Source organism: Scaptodrosophila lebanonensis, unplaced genomic scaffold (assembly GCF_003285725.1).
Source record: "Scaptodrosophila lebanonensis strain 11010-0011.00,11010-0021.00 unplaced genomic scaffold, SlebRS2 tig00001415-arrow-pilon, whole genome shotgun sequence".
Classification (NCBI taxonomy): domain Eukaryota; kingdom Metazoa; phylum Arthropoda; class Insecta; order Diptera; family Drosophilidae; genus Scaptodrosophila; species Scaptodrosophila lebanonensis.
In genome coordinates, this window is record NW_022060742.1 from 185,827 (window position 1) to 208,481 (window position 22,655).

Sequence of the window (22,655 nt, forward strand, 5' to 3'; positions counted from 1 at the left end):
ACACTTCAATCAAATCCAACAGATACTAAGATAACAGCTAACTCAGACACCAGTTGTGTATTCAATACGATAATGCATTACTTGCATTCTTAAGTAACATATTAATTTATTTTTTGGTTAATTGACATTAATTTGGTACGAAACATTTAATACATTTCAGAAACGTGCCTGTATTCAAATATTTATAGATATAATATAAAACGCACTCCCTCGCCATTGCTTGCATCAACTCGTTCCCGAAATTACACTGCCAAAATGGAATTTCTGCACAACACCAGTGCACCCCTCTAATCGCTTAGCCGAGTTCACACGAGCGTGCCCAGAGTGGTGATATCCGTGAACTCCGACCTTGGCAGGAACCCGGCCAAAGGCATCGGCGGCTTTGCACAATGGCCAACGGAGAGCGCGGCGGCGGATTCACGGTGTTGGTGAGGCTGCTGTGGGACTGACAATAATAGAGGCGCCACGGCGTTTGGATGACACTGTTGCAGTTTTGTTGTAGGCTTACTGATGGTCGGCACAATTGGTGCTGCCGTCGCTCTTGTTGATGTCGCCACACTTTGTGTCGCCGTAAACATTTGTTTCTTCACATTCTTGGCGTCGGCCAACTGCGGCGCATGTGTGTTCTTATCAATAATAATTTGCTCCTGCAGCTGACGTTGCTTCGTGGTGTTCTCATTGTTTTGGCTTTGGTGTGTTGCATCCACAGGACTATCTGGATGTGTTGGTTGCCCTTGAGGTGTTGGGGTTGGTTTTGCGATTAACTGGCGCAAGTCCTGCAAGTCTCGCGCTGAGTTCATTTGGTTGGATGCCAACAACTTGGTACTGTCGACCTGAGTCTCAATCACGTCGTCCTGCTCCAAATTATCAACGAACTCACGACTGAGGAACTCCAGAACTCCCAGTTTAGCCTTCAGCTGTTCGTTGGCCGTCAGGAGTTTGCGTTCCACGCCATGTATATCGGCCACTTGTGCTGCAAGCTCTGAGTCGAGCTTGTCGATTTGCTGCAGGACCTCACTCTTGGTCTGATAGGCCCGCTTAAGCTGATGCTTGCGCACCTTGGCATGCAATCGCAGCAACAGTTCTTCATCCCGTTGCAGTTGCTTATTCACTGCATATATCTTTTCCAGCCAATATATTTGTAAATCGTCTGCGATGGCGGCATCGACGTCCGCCATTGCCTCATTTCCGGATACTGCCGCCGTTGGTGCGGCCCCATTGTGTGCAACGAACGCATTTCCGGTGGCGCATCCACTACGAAGCGGTTGCAGCTCTAGTCCCCCAGGTATGGCAGTACTTTCTGCAGCTGTGACCGCCCCCATTTCCATCTGGGGTTGTGGCATGGAGGGCTCATCTGGAAAGGGAAATGTGGTTATACTCGTAGTTGCGCCGTATGTGCAAATTTAATAAACTAGCTGCCGGAAGGTAGTTCAATGCCTCATAGAAACCCATAGTCGTGCGTACCCCAGCAGATTTCTTTTCTGTCCTTGGGCACAGCTCATATGTTTATGAAACTTGCGCCCCCGCGCTCCACACACCGACAACTTGTTGTAAAATCATTTCCAAGTTTAATAACGACTTTTGTTTGGGTTTCGTTGCGTATTCTATATGTCCTGCGGCAAACAGCGAACACATACAGACATGCTCGAATGCATGCATATGCATGCTTGTTAGCTGACAGATATGAAGAATATACACTCTCGAGCATTTTACCTGCTAGCCGCGACGAGTCGGAAGCATATTCACACAAACATGCATATCTATATAGGATATGTATTTATATATGTGCATACACACTGATATAAGGATACCACATTTGTATTATTCAGCAGCGTGCAGTGTGAGTCGCACAAAAACGAACCTTGCAGCCAGCATGACGACGAAAGAGCCTTAATTTACAATTTATTATTGTGCAAATATGTATTCACATACATATAAACACACACACACTCGTACATGCGTCCATCTGGCTGTGTTTTTGTTGTTACAGCGACAACAATATAGCTACGGACTGTCTGAGCCTGAGTTTCCTCAACAATTTCAACTGTGAGCCACAATCGTACCTACTAGGAATATATATGTATGTAGATGGTGTGTACTTCTTGCCAATGCTTAATTTAAAAGATAGCCAAGTTAAGATGATAGAGAGCTCATTTTGAAAAATGGATCTATGGAAATACCCACGAATTATAAATCGCAGCTACTTTCCCCCAAAATGGAAATCTGCCAGAGAAAATGTTTAAATAGTATGCTTTCTTTAACCTATTTCAATTAACCTTTTCACCTGTATAAACTCGTCTGTATGTACTGTTAAACTGTCTAACTTGATTTTTATACCCTGTACCCAAAGGGTACAAGGGTATATTAGTTTTGTGCGAGTGTACATGGAACACACAGAAGGAGGAGTGGTAGACCCCACAAAGTATATATATTCTTGATCAGCATGACAAGCCGAGTCGTGTCCTGTCTGTCTGTATGAAGGCAAGGATCTCAGAAAGTATAAGAGCTAGAATAACCAAACTTGGTATACAGATTCACCTGAGCCGGAGAAAGGACGACTTTGTTATTTTTTCCACTCCCCCACTATTCAAGATTTTCTATAACTCCTTATAATTCTTGGAATTTTGAACTAAAGTAGACACATCCAGTTAGTGATTATATATCCGTATACCAAGTTTCATTATGATAAGTTGATCAGAAAGAAAGTTATAGCCATATAACCAGGCCCAATGCACACATTCATACATACACATACACGCATAGGCACGATTCTGATGTAAATGTAACTGCATGTGTGCATGTATGGAATATTTTATATTTAATTTAGTTAATTAATTAAATTAAATTAATTAATTAATTAAATTAAATTAATTTCCTTTTTGTTGGAGACTTTAGCATTCCTTTCTTGTTTATTTTATGTTTTTTTTTGTTGTGTTATCAGGCTCTCAGGGGGAAACTAGCAGTAATAAGCTTGTGATGTCAAAAGCCAATCCAAATCATAGAAAGGTCTAGTAGCAATGACCATTGAAGTACAGCCGGCTATTGGCGTCCATTGGCGACCGATGATTCGATTCCTGCCTTAAACAATAGAAGTACGTACGTGCCTGCTCGACTGCAGAATGCAGGCGTAGAAGCGCATTAATCAACTCGATAGCATGGACCCGACATAGCGAGGTGCTACGAAACGCTTCGCTTTTCACAATATTTATAATTTACCTATAAAAATGTGAGCTCCTAGCTCTCCATGCGCAACACCAGAGAAATCTGTATCTCCCGCCTGTAGTCTTCTCGTCACGGGCGTCGTAGGCGTCGCCGTCATCGTCAATGTGGCTCGAGGCGCTTTCGCATCAATCGCTTGTGCATTCAGATTGGCGTACTCCGCCTCATCCAGAGCATTCAAATATGTCTCGAGCAGATAATTTTTACCCAGCTCACGTTCGCGTACACGATGTTTTTCCTCTTCAATTTTCAAGATTTGTCGTTCCTTCTCGCTGAGGGGTGTGAGCCAAACGGGTGGGGTAGGCGATCGGGGAATGATAAAATCAAAGAAATGGAGGCATATGAGTGTTTTAGAGAAATTTTATAGACATTAAAGCATGCTGTAGTCTGTGAAGCGCTTCCTTAGTTAGTATGCCCGTCACCCATTGTATAGCAACACATTTTGAAACTTACCGCAACAAGGACAACTGCCTGTGTATGGTTTCGTCCTGCGCCAAAATAATTTTCATTAGGCGTTCATTTGGACATGCATTATAGCGAGTTTGCTGTGGCTGTAGCGTCTGTTCCTGGCGCTGATTTTGCTGTATCTGGCTGTTCCTCTTTGGATGCACCGTGTTGCCATTGCCCTGCGTGCCCCACCAGTGGGCCAATTTGGTTGTCATTGAGGCTGCAGCTGCCACCGCCACCGCCCCTGTCGCTGCTCTGTGCTTACCACGTCGTCGAAAACGTGCGCTTCGCGAGCTGCCCATCGGGCTGCCCATGCCGCTGTCCTTATCCGTAGATAGCAATGAGGATACTTTATTGTTGCTGTTCGGAGAGGGTGAAGCTGTTGCCACTTCTGTTGACGCTGTCACTGTTGTCTTTGGCTGTCCCAGTGGCAGTGCCCCCAAATGTCGCAGCAGCAGCTCGCACTTTGTTCGTGAATAGTGTGTAGACAAAGCCATGCGACAGCATAAAAGAAATTCGAACAAACACACGTTTAGTACTGAAACTGTTAGTGTGCAGTTAACACATGAAATTGTGGAAGGAGGGATTTTTAAAATATGGTAGCTTAAGCTGTGTGTGATAAGTGTAGAACATCGCCTTTTGATAATTATTATGCGGCTATTCAAGACTTTACACTTCAACAATTAAATACTTAACATATAAAGTATCTAATCTAAACACTGAAGCAATCGTATGTGATTTCTACAAACACATGTTAAAATTCTCTTTGAGGACCCGATAAGTGGGATGATCAAGCCCCCAAGAATAACCATCAGATAATTCTGCCGGCGGCGCTTGCTGGTACTGAAGCTAAAAGCAATATATTCTTTCTTGACTTACCTCAGCATATAGTACATATGCTTATATGCAGGATGTCTGAGAACAAAAACCTTACGAAACTGAAAAACATCCTAATTACAATACGCACGCCAAGCACTGTACGGGGTAGGGCATCGGACCTTGGCCTCGAGACAGCAAGTATTGTCTCTTTAGAGGCTCGTCAGAGCAGGACAGGTTTTCGGACATGCAAGGACTTTGCAACGGGAGCTCCATGTCAGTTATTCAGACACAAAGAGGTAATTTGTGTACTGTTTAATGTACTTTTTTTTGTCATACATAAGCATATGTGCATTAAGAAGTGATTAAGTAATTGAAACAAATCAATATATGAAGCGACCTAATTTTAGGGTGGCCTGCCTTTCAGGCCTGACTGTAAACTGTTAACTGTGCACCAACTGCCTAACGGACTGACATATTTGGCCCAAGGATGCATGTGTCAAAAGAGCAGTTGATAGTTAGATGGCTGCACGCTCGTTCGCTTCTCGGTAGGCGAGTGCCAGCTCAATAAAGACTTACCTCTTTTCTGGCCAGCGTATGACGTGCCGGCAGCACATCAAAAACTCGTGCACCACCGTCCAGATACTCCTCGTAGTGACGAAGTTGCTTTACAATCACGTACTCTTGTGTAATTGCCAACGACATTTCGGAGCACTTGTTCGCCTCTTTCGTATTTGTTTTTGATTGATTGATGGTATTATTATCAGACTCCTGCTCTCGCTGCACGCTATTTGCATTGCGTTTAGTGGTGTCTAGCGTCGATGAAGGTTGCAGCTGCTGCTCCAGCTCTTGAAAGCTGAGGAGGGCACTGATCAGATCCGCACACGTTGTATTCGCATCGACCCCAGATACCCAATGCTTTTCGCCATCCATCCAAATTGAAACGTTGTCCGATATCGTCTCCATCGACTCAAACGAATCGCAGTCCACGTCAATGTCGTCATCATCAGCATCTAGATCTACGTCATTGTCCACAAGGTCCTCAACCAAAAGCGGCGCTTCGCTTACACCCTCATGCCCACTCATTGAAACAGCCTGTAAGCCCTCGTGGTCCAATATGTACAATGTCGTCTCTGGTACTCCTCTCTCCATGGTCTTTAGGTCGTCTACTGCCAGTTGATTGCTGACACTTTCGAGAATGCTGTGAAAAGGGAAAGTTGCAACAGAACTGTCTAAATTAGTTTCTCGGCTAATTCAATCTTTAGATGGGGTGATAATCGGTTGAAGCTTCGCAATTTAAGATCTGGTTTTGTGGCTATTATGTTGAGTTGGCTGAGCTGCTCACTTCATTAATTGTACTTAATTCTTACACCCATGGGATGGGGTATTATGATTCTATTAAATAACTTTTTTTTTTGGCATGTGTCACCCACACACACACACACACACCCCTCGTATTCATTCAAAAGAAACTGAGCGCCCACACAACTACGAGTGGATGGATAATTTACGCACCTACGCGCCCCCACAGCTCTCTTTAGTGACTATAATCGGAAAGAAAAATATGTTTTGACAACAACTAGAATAAACAAAAAATAAACAATTTGCCACACACTTTAAAAAACGTTTAACAATGTTTACACTAGTGGGTACAATTTCGTACAAATCTATGTCAAAGGTCTTGGAAAACATTGGTATTGCCATTTCCATTGCGGCCTACACACACCGACGCACACAAACCCACACAGACGGGCTCTCAAATACTCGTACTTTTGACCAAATGTGTCCTGTTCGATACAACTGATGAGCACTTTGCCCGTAAGTCGATATCACTTGAGCGTTGGCAGAGTGCTCCCTACTACTCCCACTTGTATCTTGGTGTCACAAAAGGGCCAAAACGAACAAAACAGCCGAACGACCAAAAATCGGCTGTCAATGGACTTTTGCTAACTGAACACGGGCGAGTCAACCTATGTGAGCGTATGGGGCTTCTGGTGCCTATCGTAAACGGTGCGAGTTTAAGGCATTGTATTGTATATACATACATACATATGTACATATGTATGTATGTTGATGTTGTTGTAGGAATTGCAGCCGTGTGGGCTCGATGCGTGGTCAGCCAAGTGATACAATTTCAACACAATTTATTTACAACGCACTGCAAACAAATGCGCGAGCACAAGGAAAGGGGAGAGTGCAGAGGAGAGCACTCCAGAGGGCAGGCAAACAATTCTTGAAAAGGGCAAATGCCCGGAAGCTCACAGGGGCTACTGTAACTAAAGCTATAAAGCTATATACTTGTAGCCACACAGCTACAGAAGTAATAAAGGCACACAAGCACACACACAAAGAGAAGTGCAGTCCTTGGCCACAGTGAGGGTTCCGGTAAAAGGTCTATAGAGTTACAGCACTGTTATAAATGCATAAACAATCATTTAGAAAAGCATCAGTATCCTATGCTCCTATGCACAATAAGACTATACTCTTTTCTAATTAAGTATATGTATGTACTTATGTATATACATATGTGCTCGATGTAATTTGTTTCCGTTGAATCACAAATCAGAATTTTATTTGGCTAATAATCCAAAACATTCAAGTGTGATGCATACTATATGGTATATGATAAATCTGGTGGTTATATGGTGGTACATATATGTTTATGCGTATATAATTGTCTGTTATTTTTGAATATAATTCGCTTCAGCTGGCGTTTCGTTTTTGTGATACGTGGGCTCAATAGCCAAAAACAGAAAAGTGGCAATAGGTTAAATGGATATGTGGTGCTTCGCTTCATATATTCTATGAATGTACAAGTATGTAACTGTAATGTGGTACAGTTTTGTTGGTTTTAAGCGTAACACTTTGTATTGCTTTGGTTGACTGTTGGCCTTAACGGCTACTGTTATTATGGGCCCATCTCTATTTTCTGTTTCGTTGCAGCCGAACTTGGCCAAAGAACACCAACACCAACGACGACTAAAACATGAATACAAGTCAAGCAAAACAGAAAAGCAACAAAAACAAAACGGAAAACTTCGCTTCGTTTAATAGTGGAATCCAAGACGTCTACTGACTAGCAGAAACGTAAGCAGCGGAAAGCCGCTCCAACTCCAGCTCATGAATGAAACGACTCGAGAAGAGCGGCAACATGCAGCAACAACAACATTGAGTGCACCTTGGAGCGGCGCAGGAAGAAAGAAGACACCATCAATGAATGGTTGACGTACACGGACAGGCGTTTGTGGTTGTTGCTACTTGTTAACTGACGGCCACTGAGTTTGGCGAGACAAATGTCTGCCTGTTATCGTAATCGCAGTTTTAAATAAACATGTGTACATACTCGTACGTATGTAGATACATACGCGTATATGCAGTGTGCGATTTGTACATGCCTCTGTGAGCAGTCTGCGCCCAATCGCAGCACTCACACAAAAAAATAAAAATAAATGATTACTGCGCTCAAATTCATTCACAACCCATTTCAGCGTTACTGTATTTTTCTCTTTCTGCACTTCAGACACTCTCCCTAGCTTACCGCCTTTTTATAGTCTTTAAAGCTCAACTGTAGGACGAGCAAAAAATTCGTGCCTTCTCTACTCTCTACCCTAGAACTCTGCTGTTCACCCCACGCGCCGCAGAATAGCTTCTGACAACTTATTAAAGCTTAAACGATGGTAATTAAGAAAAAATGATTGCTTTGCCTTTTCGTCTCACCTCTGCCTGCAATTAAATATATTTTTAACGACTTTAAAATTGAGTGCGGGGATGTGTGTAATACCTATTTTGCTTTATCAGTAAAATCATGTATCATTTGCATATAGTATGTATGTTTTTATAATGTTTCCTACAGAAAACGTATTTGCATGTCTCATAAAGTGGTTCTTCTTTTATGCATATATCCGCACTTCAATATGATCTTTTCATTAATAATAGTCATTTATTTTCATCAACTTTTAATGCCTGGCCTAAGCAAATGCCTGCTGAGCCAAGCTTATCTTACAAACCAAACAAGCCGCTGACACACCTCGCTCTATTTTTGCAAAAAATCTAGCTGGAGTTGGCAATTATCGATTTAGTCACACTTACGTTTCAATGCTACATATAATTTAACCACAGAAAAGTAGAGTAAATAGCACGTCCAAGCCCTAGCGACAAAAAAAAACAATGCCCATTCCTATGCCACAACAGCTTAAGACGAAGTCGATGGTGGCGATATAGACGTCAATGTGAACAAGGAAGTAGATAAGGGAGACGAGGTCGTGGAGTGTTGTAATGGTAATGATGCTCAGACATTAACAAAAGTACAAAGCAGAACTTTCCAATTTTAACGCTTCATGGCCAATTAGCCCAACGTACCCGCTGGGTGGCCAAGCATGCTGAATGAATGGCCAGCACGATAATGAATAAAAATATGTACATATATATAGTACTCGTATATATTTGTGCTGCATTCAAGTTGAAATGGCCAGGATGCTTTTTGTTGCCTCTATAATTTGGAAATGCCAATTAATAATAAACCGTCCCGTTTGATAAAAGACGTCGAGTGCCCTTTCCATTTTTATTAGATACGCATCGCCAATACTTTATTGTACTTAATTATGTAACTCGTAGGAGTATACTCGTACTGTGCGAGAGGCAAGTGGAGAGCTAAGTTGTGCCAAGTGTGTGCCAAGTCATGTGTGTCTTTTATAATTGTTGTGCACACATAAACAACACACTGGTTACTTACTTAATTGGGCTAACGAAGTGTTGGAAGTATTTTTAATTGCATTTTTGCCGGTAATTTATACAGCCATCCGAAAAAAAACTTTCACACAATTTCCACAACAACAGTTTTCAAGTCAAGCAGTACGATTTTTCTCATTACGTGGCACCAAGCTTACTAAAAAAGTTCGTAAAGAAGCTGAGCTTCAAAAATGTTCGACACATCGCTTGGGCTTGCTTCGGTTTGCTTTGGGTTAGTAATTATACGGAGCGGAAAAAACATTAATTACATAGCTTTGTTAATGCCCCCAAACGCGTAGAAGCGGACGTAGATAAGATGGAAGAGCTGCGACTAACAGACGTCAAAGAACGAGCACTTATAGATGAATCTGCCGGTTTTCTGTCTGAGCTGTTAGGTGTAGCCGGAAGCATCCACCAAAAATGTGTACAGATGTAGGTTTTGGTCAAAGTAGACGGCTAACAATTAGAAGAATGCTCAATTTTCCCACCATGCTCCCATTTGGGTTAAGTTAAGTTATTTACGTACACAGTCATTGTACTTAGAAATCCTAAGTGGTGTGAAAAACTTGGGCATATGATGGCCCGAGTTCACCAAAAAGACAATGTAATCAAAAATCGAAACCGATAGCAATTTAAGAGCTGCTGGCCTAACAAGCATACCAAGAAAAGAAATTTGGAAACTCACTTTCCCGCCCGTTACACTTATTCGTATTCGTCGATATAATATTTTACTTTCGTGTATCTAATCACTCGATCGAACGCCAAACACAACCATTCGTTTCAGCACAATAAGCAGCCCATAATGGATGGCCACGCATAGCACTTCAAGGCCCCTCTTAGCACGCCTTGGCCATCAAGCTGGCATCGCGCTCGCCATAAAAAAGTAAGTGCGAATCGTTCAGTTAACGCTTAATACGGTATAATTCCCACAAACACGAAGCACATTACACGCCATGCGGCAGAGCGATCTCTTCAAAATAAATGCCGCAAAAGCTAATTAAAAGAAATCGATAAGTAGTGCGAGCAAAAATATGTGGCAGTAATAATTACAGGTGGGCAGTGCGTAAATAGCTGCCGCTTTCTGCAGCAGCCGGACCACCTGGCCTCATAGTGGAGGCTGCCAGCAGACACACAAGTATTTAATGGACGCCAGGCTAGTTAGGTTAGTGTGACATGAGGACAATTGTGATTGAATCTAGTGTCAAGTAGTGTTACGGAGACTATTAAATATAATTGAATTATGCTATGATATTCAATTCTCGACCAATTAGACTGCATACCAAAGATAGTTTGCAATTAATTCAAGTAAACAAAGAATCAAAAATCCTGCTTCTATATTGTTTACTTAACAATTACCAATAACACAAATACTTTTTGTGCAGTGGACGATGATAACTTAATGGTTTCTTAACATTCCTTACATAAAACACACATTTTCTTGATCAGCTTGATCATAAAACGAGTCTATAAAGTTTCACTGAGATTCTGCCAACATAGGGAGGTGCTCACTGTACTGAAAATATTCATACAATTTTCCTTAAATGGACAGCAGGAAAATTATGGCAAAGTAATGAGTCGAGTGAAATGCGACTGTCGTTATGGGCAGCAAGTTGGTAAAGTCTGGTTAAGTGGGAGTGTAAAATGCAGGCGAGCAATACTCCATACCTGCAGAGAAAAGAAAGTCAGCAACAATTGCAATCATACATTTATATATGCAACGTTTATACTTATACATACGTATAGCATGTGCATCAACGTCCTGCTTATTCGTATGCTCTTATATAGCTGCAGTATTTTTTAAATTGGTTGCAAAATTTGTAAAATAAAGCATACCCTGAGCGAGGTAAAAAAATTTGATGTAGGCACACAAAACGACTGTCAAGCACACACCACCAAATACGCATGAATTATGGCCCAGTGCCTATGTTTGGTGATTTGCTTAAGTGGCTCAATTATTTATTTTGTCCATACAAAAGGGATAACACGAACCATGTCAGAAGATGGCAGTGTCCGACATATGCCGAGGCGTTTAGAAAGCATTGTTTTATATTGCATAGCAAAAAAGTGTATACTAAGTAATATTAAATAAAAAAAGGTCAAGGTAATGAAGACCCCGAGTTGCCGCTGAGGTTTATATAGTAATTGAGGCGCTCTGGTACTGTCGATATTTCAACTGTTTGCCTAAATTTTAAAACAAAATCATTTACAGGGAGGGAAGCAACTCAAGCCTTCACTCACTCATACAACATCATTCATGAATACATAAGGTATTCATCATTTCGCCGAAAAATCAATAAACACTTTCTCTTTTATTGTGTACAAGCTTTTCTTTCACGCCACCAATTGCCCATCCAATAAATCTTTTCAAGTTAAAAATTAAAAGTTTTCAACTTTTCTATGACGTCAGTCATCATTCAAGCATATTGCTTGCTTAAGCAATGGAAGCAACACTTATACCATATAGCATGCACTGCCTTAATACAGATCTTACAAAAATAATCATATCGAGAATATTCCCAAAGAGTATTCCGCTTTTAAAAGCCAGGTGGCAAATCCTAGCAGAGTACCTTTAAGGGGACTGGAGAGGATATGTTTTAATTTCGGGAATTCGTCTTGCTTTTAGGTGTTACAAACGTTGATCCTAATAACAATGTAACCTTTCGCTCAAAATGGAGGGAATACATATAAATAGGCATTTAAAAATATAAAAAAAAAAGCAAAATAAGTTTATGCTGTGCTGTGCAAGTGCGAGTTGTAAGTGGAGAAAAATAAATCACGAATACTCGTATACGAGTAGCATTTAAAATTCAAAACACATGCACGTCGCTTCGTGCGTTGGCCAACTGAATGCCACCAAGTTGCCGCCAACAGCTTGAGCCGCATGTCTTGGTCAGCTCAGACTTGAAAACGCATTCGAAAATAATAACAAGAGAGAACGCTACAGGCGAGCAAGCCCGACAGTGAAATACCCTGTACCCAGGTAAACTTCCGACATTGAGGTATATGCGCCCATAGCATCAGCAAAAAGAGGAAGAAGAAGAGCGAACTTGTTGCTGCAGTTTGGGGGGGTTGTACTGGCGAGAATTTGTTTCGCTAATAACTTTTCTTAGAATTGACCGAATTGAATAATATAATAATATAATATATATATATATATATATATATATATATATGTAAGATTTATTAGGTTTATAAATCGTTTAATAAAGTATATCGAGTATTTGACAAACAATAAGAATAGTATTATATAATAACATAAGACTTAAAAATATGTTTAGACGCCGACTTTTGCAACTTCTGACCAACTTTAGTGACTGCTGTACAACTTTACTACTGACGACTGAATGCCACGACTGCTGCTTACGACTGTTGAAAAACGACTATCCCACGACTTCTTCTTAATTACACCTTCGCCTGATCGGGGGTGCCAACTGATGATAATGGCACAAGGATGCCACTTTACACTCGGCCATCCTGCTCATCATCTGTCTCAGATGATTCTCCAGCTTCATCGTCTTCGTCTTGACCCATGTAACGCCACAGTTTCATAGAATCAGTACAAGTTGAAGTCTGATTCGGACCCTGGAACTCTGCAACTTTCTTCACGTCGAACCTTCCATTACGTTTTATTTTGGTAACCTCGTATGGCCCGATATATTTCGGAGCCAGCTTTTTACCATTTACAAACTGTGTTACTTTAATGGCTACTAAGTCTGCTAATTGGTAACCACTATGCTTACGTCGCTTTTTGTCAAAATTCTTCTTGTAGCAACTTTGAGCTTTTTCAATCTGTACTCTGGCATCAGCTCTGATTTGGTTGCGTTCATCCTGCAAGCCTTCCAGTAGCTCGTCCTGAAGAATTTTCACCACTTCCAGATCAGATTCATTACGCATTTTGACGCCGAACATAATTTCAAACGGAGTGTACTTCGTAGATGAGTGGACATGTGTATTAATAGATCGTTGCACCTGTGATGTATATTTATACCATTTTGACGGCTCGGCTGCAGACATTTTTGACAAAACAGACAGAATAACTCGGTTGACTCTCTCTATCTGCCCATTTCCTCTTGGGATCCCTGTAGTAGTCTCGATGTGCTCTATTTTGTGTTCCTCACAAAAATCTTTAAACTGCTTCGATATAAATGCTGCTCCTTTGTCGCTGATAATACGCCGTGGATTCCCAAAGATAGCTACCCACGAGCTGATATGTTTAACAACTTCTTGCGCATCGGTAGACTTTGTTGGATACAACCATGTGTATTTTGAAAACCCGTCAACAGCAGCGAATATGTATTTGTACTTCTTTGCAGTCAGGTCCAATGATCCCAAATGATCTACATGGAGTGTACTCAGCGGCTGATCTTCTTTGTCGATACAATGCAAAAAATCATCTTGTTTACCCAGCTTTCTGTTATGTGTTATACACTCAATGCAATTCGCGATAAATTCCACAACTTTTTTCTCTAAGTGTGCTATAAAATAGTCCTGCTGAATGTGATGCATGGTTTTCTTCACACCCATATGACCAAAGTTATGAGCATTCCTGATAACTTCTTTTTCCATGCATTTCGGTACGGCTAGCAAATCAATACCATCTACTTGTTTATAAATCAGCTGATTTCTGACCTTGTAGTTTGCGTATGGTTTCAGTTTTAAAATTTCTGCAACTGCAACTAAGGTTTCATCTTTGCGTTGGGCCTTTAAAAATTGTGCCTGAACTTCTGTGCTTACGATCATGACTGGGAATCGACTGAGGCTGTCGACATGCTTCATCCTTATACCAGCGCGATGTTCTATGGTATACGTAAAATCTTGCAGATACATTAACCACTGCACTACTTCTCTGGGAATTTCTTTTTTCGTTGATGTCATCTTAAACGCTGCGCAATCAGTAACGAGAACAAATTCACTGCCCATTAAATAATGTCGTAGCTTTTTTGTTGCTAAATATGCTGCTTTCACTTCCAAAAAATAGCTATGCAACTTTTCTTCTTGAGGTGTCGTTTTTTTACTCCAGTACAGAATAGGATGCCACTTGCCATCATGCTGCTGGAGAAGAGTAGCACCAAACCCATCTTTTGACGCATCAACATGTAACTGTGTTGCCGCATTCTGCATAAATATCTTCAATACTGGTTCATTCGTCAAAGCATTCTTTAATTGTTCTATCGCCTGTACATGTAACCCTTCAATTTTGAATTCGGCTTCTTTTCTCAACAATTGTGTCAACGGTCTGGCTAGTAATGCATAATCTTTAACGAACTTTCGAAAATACCCCGTTAGTCCAAGAAAGGCCTGTACTCCCCGTATGTTTTTGGGAAGAGGAAAATTCTTCACAGCTTTTACCTTTTCTTGACCTGGCCAAACACGTCCGTTTTCTACTTCATGACCCAGAAAATTTATTTTCTTCTTTAAGAACTGACACTTGGCCCATTTTATATCAAGCCCATACATTTCTGCCTGCTTCAGTACAATTCGCATATTTTCCAAACATTGACCAGCTGAATCTCCGAAAATAACTATGTCGTCAACATACATCTCCATTATGCCTTTGTTAATCAATGTTTGAAATATGTAATTAACGTATCGTACGAACACTGCTGGGGAGTTGCAAAATCCAAAGGGTGCCCTATTAAATTCATACAACCCTTCCTTGGTAACAAACGCTGTATACTTTCGACTTTGCTCCTCTACCTGCACATGAAAAAAGCCATTTCGCAAATCCATAACAGTAAAATATTTCGCATTTTGCATCTTCTCGAGTACTTCTTCGACAACTGGTACTGGGAACCTATCCTTAAGTACGAGGGTATTCAGCTTACGATAGTCCACACATAATCGGTAGGTCCTATCTTTCTTTTTGGCCAACACCACCTTGCTTGCAACGTTTGACGACGACTCTCTGATAATGCCACAGTGAAGCCATTCATCCACCTGTTTTCGTACAAATTCACGTTCTGTTGTAGACAATCGGCTTGGACTTTCGCGAAAAGCGATGCTTGGAACATTCGGTATGATGGTCATTTTTATTGGGCATTCTACTGCATTGTCCACCGGCTTGTAATTGGCGATCATTTGTTTGACTGGTTCGGCATACTGGGATTCAACATTTAAATCGATCTCGCTTGCTGGACTTACCACGTTAAAAACATTCAACTCAGACTGCTCATCATCAGCTTTTGTTTGCGCCTGTACGAACGTGTAACCATTGGAATTTAGTGTGACAGTAAACTTCTGTAAAAAGTCATAGCCAACAATTATTTCAACTTTTAGACTTGCATCTGGTACAACAAGAAATGTATGATTTGTCACAAAACCATCGACCTCAACTGTTTCTGTAAATTCACCCAACACGACAGTGGCAATATTGCCTAAGCCAAACAGTTTAGTAAAATTCTTTTGCAACTTTTGGTCACCGAAAATGTTTTCATATTTTTGTTTTCGCATAAGTGAAACATCCGCGCCAGTGTCAATCAAACACGATACAACTGCTTTCCCGATTTTTATTTCTTTAACGCGATTTTCCTTTAATACAATGTTAACGCTTTGTTTGCTTGCCACGCACTGCTTCGCTATGTGACCGACACCGTTACACTTAAAACATTTTGTTTCTCGTTTACATTCTGCCCGCTTATGTTCTGTTGAACCGCAATTGTAGCAATGCTGCTGTTGTTGTTGTTTGTCTCCTACTTTATCAACGTTTTCGCGACGTTTGTTATACGAACTGCTCTTTGCCACTAATTCAGTAAGCTCATACCGACTTCGAAGTTCTTTGTACGTGGGCGCACTGTACAACGGAAATTTTAGATCGTCACGCACGTCTAAGCCATCAACTATATAATTTATAACCGACTGATCTTCAACTTGTCCAAGTGATGCTATTTTTCGCATCTGGAGCACATAATCATGAAAATTTTCCGACACACGCTTTTTCCGCTTTTGCAACATTTTATGTACTTCGGCACTGCTCAGCTGTTTATCAAATTCTTCTATTAAGGCTGCACATAACATTTCATAATTTGATACAGTAATAGTTTCCACAAATAATTTGGCCGTGCCAACCATTTTATTTCTTGCATTCACATACTTTTGTTTTTCACTTAATTCGTATGCCTCGGCGTTTTCGTCGAAATTATTTACCCACTGCTTAACTGGTATAGCTATGCCATCGAAATCAGGGACTACTTTTGCAAAGCTTTCCACCGACACACTGTTCTTGTTTGGGTTAGAATCGTTCTTTTCACTCAGCATTTTAATTAAAATTGACAAATCGTGGTTTTGTATACATGTGTGTGTCTCCTCAGAATACATTCTTTTCTCGGTATTTTCAACTGCGCAATTATCATGTAGTTCGACGTTCGCACCTTTTTCTTTTATTCCTGCCGTTGTGCCTTGTTCGCACTTGTATATATTTATCTCTTTTTCGCACGTATGATTTACACTTTGTTCATCATTTACCACTGCTCTGCTTTCCTCTACCATTTCAAACGTTAGATCGAGATCGTCTACACTTTGTGATGTCTTTCCATTTTCCATGCGCGCCACCGGCAACAGATTTTTCTTGCTTGGTGCGCCATTTTTATTTTTTCTGCTTGAGCGTATCATTTTTAAGCACTGCAACTTTTAGATGTATTATTTCAACTGACTGCGTATGAAAATTTATGCGGCTGAGCCCTTATGTAAGAATCATTTTTTATGAATGCTTCACTTAAAAACTTTGAACTGTTCTGAATATTTGTCCGGCTGCTCGACACGGTTGAGCCCCCATGTAAGATTTATTAGGTTTATAAATCGTTTAATAAAGTATATCGAGTATTTGACAAACAATAAGAATAGTATTATATAATAACATAAGACTTAAAAATATGTTTAGACGCCGACTTTTGCAACTTCTGACCAACTTTAGTGACTGCTGTACAACTTTACTACTGACGACTGAATGCCACGACTGCTGCTTACGACTGTTGAAAAACGACTATCCCACGACTTCTTCTTAATTACACCTTCGCCTGATCGGGGGTGCCAACTGATGATAATGGCACAAGGATGCCACTTTACATATATATATATATATATATATTATATTATTATATTATATATATATATATATATATATATATATATATATATATATATATATATATATATATATATATATATATATGATATTATGATATCCGACATTGAGGTATATGCGCCCATAGCATCAGCAAAAAGAGGAAGAAGAAAAGCGAACTTGTTGCTGCAGTTTGGGGGGGTTGTACTGGCGAGAATTTGTTTCGCTAATAACTTTTCTTAGAATTGACCGAATTGAATAATATAATAATATAATATATATATATATATATATATATATATATATATATATATATATATATATATAATAATAATATTTTAAACAACAGTAGATAATTATGTATTAATTATGTGTGCAAAGTTTGGTTTAGGTAGCATTTGAAATGTGGACGCTATTGACGAAATTCTGTACCGGGGGAAGGAAGGGAAAATTAAAAAAAAAAAAATTAACTCGTCCTTTCTCGGACCTAGGAGAATCCAACTTTGGTTATTCTAGCTTTTATAGTTTCTGAGATCCTTGCGTTCATCCAGACGGACAGACGGACGGACATGTCTAGATCGATTTCTTTCGTCATGCTGATTCAGAATATATATACTTTATGGGGTCGGAGATTCTTCCTTCTGCATGTTACATACTTTGCACAAACCTAATATACCCTTTTTACCCTACGGGTACAGGGTATAATAACAACCATTCCGAATGAATACATTTGGAACGATCGTTGTGGCTAGACACGCAATTGACTGAGTATATCAATTTTTGGAACTCAACTGTGATACAACACTACGTAGTTCATGAATATTGGTATAATTCTCGGGACCTATTTCACCCGGCACTCAAGTTCATTGTCAGTTCTATATATAGCCAGGTTTATCGCTTGCCAGCAGCTAGCCCCTTACCTAGATACTTATATCCTCACCCACTCTGCCTACAGGTTGTAGTAGAGATTAGTGCTCGTAATTTTGAAACCAATTGGATATTTAGCTTACGTTATACCTACATACATGCATACTTTTATATAATAACCACAAATCCACCAGCAGTGCACATAGCATAACGCAATTATTTTTGACCAAAAACGAAAATGGAAAAGAGTTGCGGTTTGATAACCAATCCAAACTACACAAAAGCATAAAACTTCAAAGAAAGATTTCAAATTTTAAATTTTTTTCAACGTTCACGCTCGCGACGACGCAACTTGCGGAAAGAGAGAAAACTTGCAGCCTTTCCAAAGAGGTGTGTAGATACCTTTGAGCATGCATGTATAGGAAGTGTGTTCCTTTGACTTAAAGGTCTGCTGACTAGAAAAGGAAAACTTTTCACTGGAGCATTACGAGCGCGTTAATGAGCCAACAAAAATCTCAAATTGCTCAAAGGTGGGCGGACACGCGGCTCAGCAATACCGTAAAACAAGGGTCGAGGTAGGGGCTGGGGCAGGAGGCAACGGTGTCACATTGTTTGAAAACTGCCACTAATAAAGGTGAATTTGTAGCGTAGTTTTTGTGCAAAGTGGAGTAAAACTCGTACAGTTAATGATTAAGCACGTACCACAACAACGGTTGTAACTTTTAAAGTAGAAAGGCTGCATGCAATAAAATTATAAGGCGCCATACACTGTGAAATTAGAAAACCAGTACCTGCGGAGTTGCGGGAAAACTATGAGTGTACTTCCATTCCAAACAGCAACGAAGAACGGAATGATTGAGACGTGCGCATCCGATCTCTACATACCCTATACTTCCCGCAACTTCCAACGATCAAAAGCAAAAAAATTCTGACAGAGCACGAAGATAAAGCTCGTTTCGTTCTGCTTATCAAGAAAAAATGCACTATGTTGGGTCTGTCAGGCATGGTTTTGTATATTTCTCAATCATGCATATCACTTATCCTCAACGATCTTAAAATGGTTAAATTGTACTTAATCGTAGATTTTAAATTTTGTGCAAAAAATTTCTTCAAACGCTGGATGCTTTGAATATGCTCTACAAAATATAGACCTTACGAGCACGTCAACATTGACAATCAGCTTTGACAGGCTGATCAATTCGAATACTTGTGGTATAGAGTGTAGCAGAGGTGTTAATGCTAATCGTTGCGGGCAGAGAAAAAATACTTAGACATATCACCTGCCGTTTTGCCGGCTCCCAACAACCAGCAGCACAGCATGTGTAGCAGGCCCACCACTCAACTGCAATGTTATGGGCTTAGCCTAGTGAGTCCACAATGGTAACACCAATTGGCAGCTTGTACTTACGTGTTTTGGCTTTTGTTGTTGCTGTTGAAAGTGCTTCCGTTGTTGTTGCTGTTGCCGCGAATCAATTGCGCTGCCATTTTGTTAAACATGTTGTTGCCCTAACTGGCCACTTTATTTAAACACTGCTGCACTCACTTAATTTTTTCGCTCAAAGGCCCAAAATCATCAACACCATAAAGCAGGGATGACATGACACAGTCAACAACACTCGCGTATTCGCAACTTTAATAACAAAATAAAATCTTAAACGACACTTTTATGATAGTAATATTTTGAACTTTGACTGAGCGGAGGCAGACGCATGTAGATATGTTAGTATCTATGAATGTATAGTACGAACTCCAAGACAGACAACAAAAGTTAACTGATTTGCCTAACACTGCCGAGCACGGGAACACTTTTGTTATAATTTATGCCGCTATGCTATAATATTGTTGCCATAATGTGGCCATCAACAACAACAACAACTACTACGCAATACACCGGCCACGCCTCACGCCCCTGATGTCTGCCTTTCTTTCGGTTTTGGCCATAGCCGTTTGTGTTACGTTTACAACACGCCGAGCTTGCTAGCAAATTGTTTACCGTTACGTTTATGTTTTTGAAATGCTAATGACCATTTCATTTAAGGTCATGGCAGCTGTCTGACTAAAGCTCGTATAAGTATAATCCAAGAAAAAATTGGAGCGCGCTGCCAGTAAAGATTTCGTTGTTACAGCTCCAAACAAACAAACAAACACACACACGCAGTTTACTTTTTGGTTTTTTTTTCGTGTTATTTTTACAGTGGTTCTGTCGTGGCACACGCGTTTCACTTACACCTGTTGCTTGGCGCCGAAAAAAGTAAAATACCGCAAAGCTGCGTTCCACGTTCGGCATACCAACACGCTCGGCGTCGTCACCTCAACTAAAAGACGATGAGCTCTAAAGCCTAGCTTCAAAAGAAACTCCACTCAAGTTCCATTAAAGCTTCCCGAAGCCATGAGCGAGTCGAGCCGACACAAGCCGAGCCGAGTCGGACCAACGCCACCGCAAAGTGGCAACAGTAACAGAAAGAGAAGCTGAAGCAACATCAGCAACAGCAACAGCAGTCGCTGGTGAGGCAATGCACACAACATGAAATAATTTCGACTTTACAGAAGCAAGGCTTTGGGCGCTTGCAGTTTACTTAAGTCGCTCTTTGCAGTCATTTTACTGCTCTATGCTTTTGTTGTTTTGCTTACGGTATCGTGGGTAAGTTTGAGCCGCCATTGCACACTGACTCATTAACTGTAAAAAAAAACAGTGACTGTTGCATATGTACATACATAGATCATAATTTTGGTTTGTTATAAAATTTAAATTTGGCCCCAGTGTTATGAATAAAAACCGAACCTTGTAAATCAAATGTGCCTTTGCAGAAATGCTGAAGCAACTTTCAGTGCAGAATTTACTCTCTTATGCAACAGCAACGTTTAGTTACACTTTCATTTTTATTCCAATACCTTTAACCGTGGTATTTGTTAGGGACGAACAATAATTTTTTCTAACCCTCCGAATTTCAAAGGCACTATCGGAAAATTTGCATTGAATTCAAATTCATTATAAACTATAGAGTAAGATGAGAAAGATGGGTGTGTAAATTTATTAGAAATTTACGCATTAACCACCCACACGCACCACCAATTAAAATTTATATCTGATGACAATTAGAAGAATAGAGTGATTGCCAAAAAGATAAATGAGTTTACAGACATACAAACATACAAGTATGTACATACATAGCAATGTAGGTACATACATACGTCGGTGCAAAAGCAGATGTGGTAGTGGATAGTTTAGTGGACTGTTTGGATACCTCCTGTTTGCCACTCTGCACTTTTAAGAGCCACTTTAACATTTAAAGCCGATGGAATGAGCGAGCGAACAAGTGGCTGCAAGGCAGACGCAATACCAGAAACAACAATAACTATTCACATAATCAAAAAGCGTTAGACAAACTACGATAAACGAACACAAAGAGGCACAGTTGGACGGACAAACATGCCCGACAACCAAACTAGACCAACAACAGCAACTGTGCAAAAACTTAAAAACGTGCCTTATTCAACAAGTTGGATAGACAGGATTGTTGTTGTTGTTGCCACTGCTGTTACCGCGCTGAGAGTACGATCAATTAACACTGACTCAATATTTTTCCGTCGACATAATACAAATTGGAAGCTGGAGTGCTTTTAACTTAACGTTATATCTTAAACTTACTTTATTCAACCAACACGTAATATAATCTGTTACTCGATACTATTTAGTATAACTATGTTGTACGTAAAATTCCAATTTTCTAACTCCGACACTTTTTACTTGTTTGACAAAATCCCACCCATTAGGAGCGGATTCTATCTAATACCTCAAGACTGGATCTACTCATTCAATTGAATTATAATAGGCATTACAATGCATTACAAGCACAGGGATTCTTTAAATACTATTTACTTCATGGTACTATTGATTTGCGTGAAATTGTAAATAAATCAAACATATGTACGAGTATATTTAATCACCTGGCGATAGTGCTTTTAATAGTTTTGAAGCTCTGACTAAACGAACCAATGTGCAAACCACATAGTATAGTAGTACCAGCAGGGAGTTGATTTTCATTTTCTTTGCTGACTGCGCCAATCCTAAAATGTGTTTACTCGTACCTGTGCAGCAGGCGCCTGCGCGCCAATGTTTTTAACTTGAGCTGCCGCCTGCTTGGTAGGTTTCATTTGGAACGGTCGCCGTAACCGTTGCCGTTGCCGTTGCCGTCGCCGTCGCCGTCACCGACACCATCAATTACCCGGCACCGTCGCCGTTGCCTTTGCCATAGATGCGGCGTCCTCCAAGCAGTCTGGCTGTGGCGCACTTGCAACAAGCCCATTTGTCGATTGAGATTTCTGTGGTTGCCCATTGCTTTTTTTTTAAATTTATTTTTCGGTTTAACTACGTAGTTTTATATTTTTCAGTGTTGCTCTTTGTTGCCTCTGTTTTGTGGTTAGTATGACGTCTTGGCCTTTCATTTTCATGACTTGCATTTGAATTTGCTAAAGTGGTGGTGTGTTGCTCATTTTTTACGCTCACACACTCGCATTC

At 40.4% G+C, this 22,655-nt stretch overlaps 1 protein-coding gene across 1 annotated transcript; it reads right to left on the minus strand.

Annotated features, from left to right (window-relative positions):
* Positions 1-305: 305 nt before the first annotated feature.
* LOC115632600 lies at positions 306-5,679 on the minus strand. Its single transcript, XM_030529825.1, has 6 exons — positions 5,316-5,679; positions 5,062-5,201; positions 3,906-4,130; positions 3,673-3,818; positions 3,217-3,491; positions 306-1,354 (listed from the first exon to the last, which is right to left on the minus strand). Exons 1-6 carry the CDS (start codon positions 5,632-5,634, stop codon positions 306-308), a joined length of 2,154 nt encoding a protein of 717 aa, XP_030385685.1. The 5' UTR covers positions 5,635-5,679.
* Positions 5,680-22,655: the final 16,976 nt, after the last annotated feature.

Excerpts from the sequence above, each read along its gene's own strand:
- LOC115632600 (XM_030529825.1), bottom strand. The coding sequence starts at position 5,634 with ATGGAGAGAGGAGTACCAGAGACGACATTGTACATATTGGACCACGAG. Across the intron at positions 3,819-3,905 it reads ACAGAGCAGCGACAGGGGCG|AGGAACAGCCAGATACAGCA; the intron begins GTGGCGGTGGCA and ends GTGCATCCAAAG. Across the intron at positions 1,355-3,216 it reads AGGAGCTCACATTTTTATAG|ATGAGCCCTCCATGCCACAA; the intron begins GTAAATTATAAA and ends TTCCCTTTCCAG.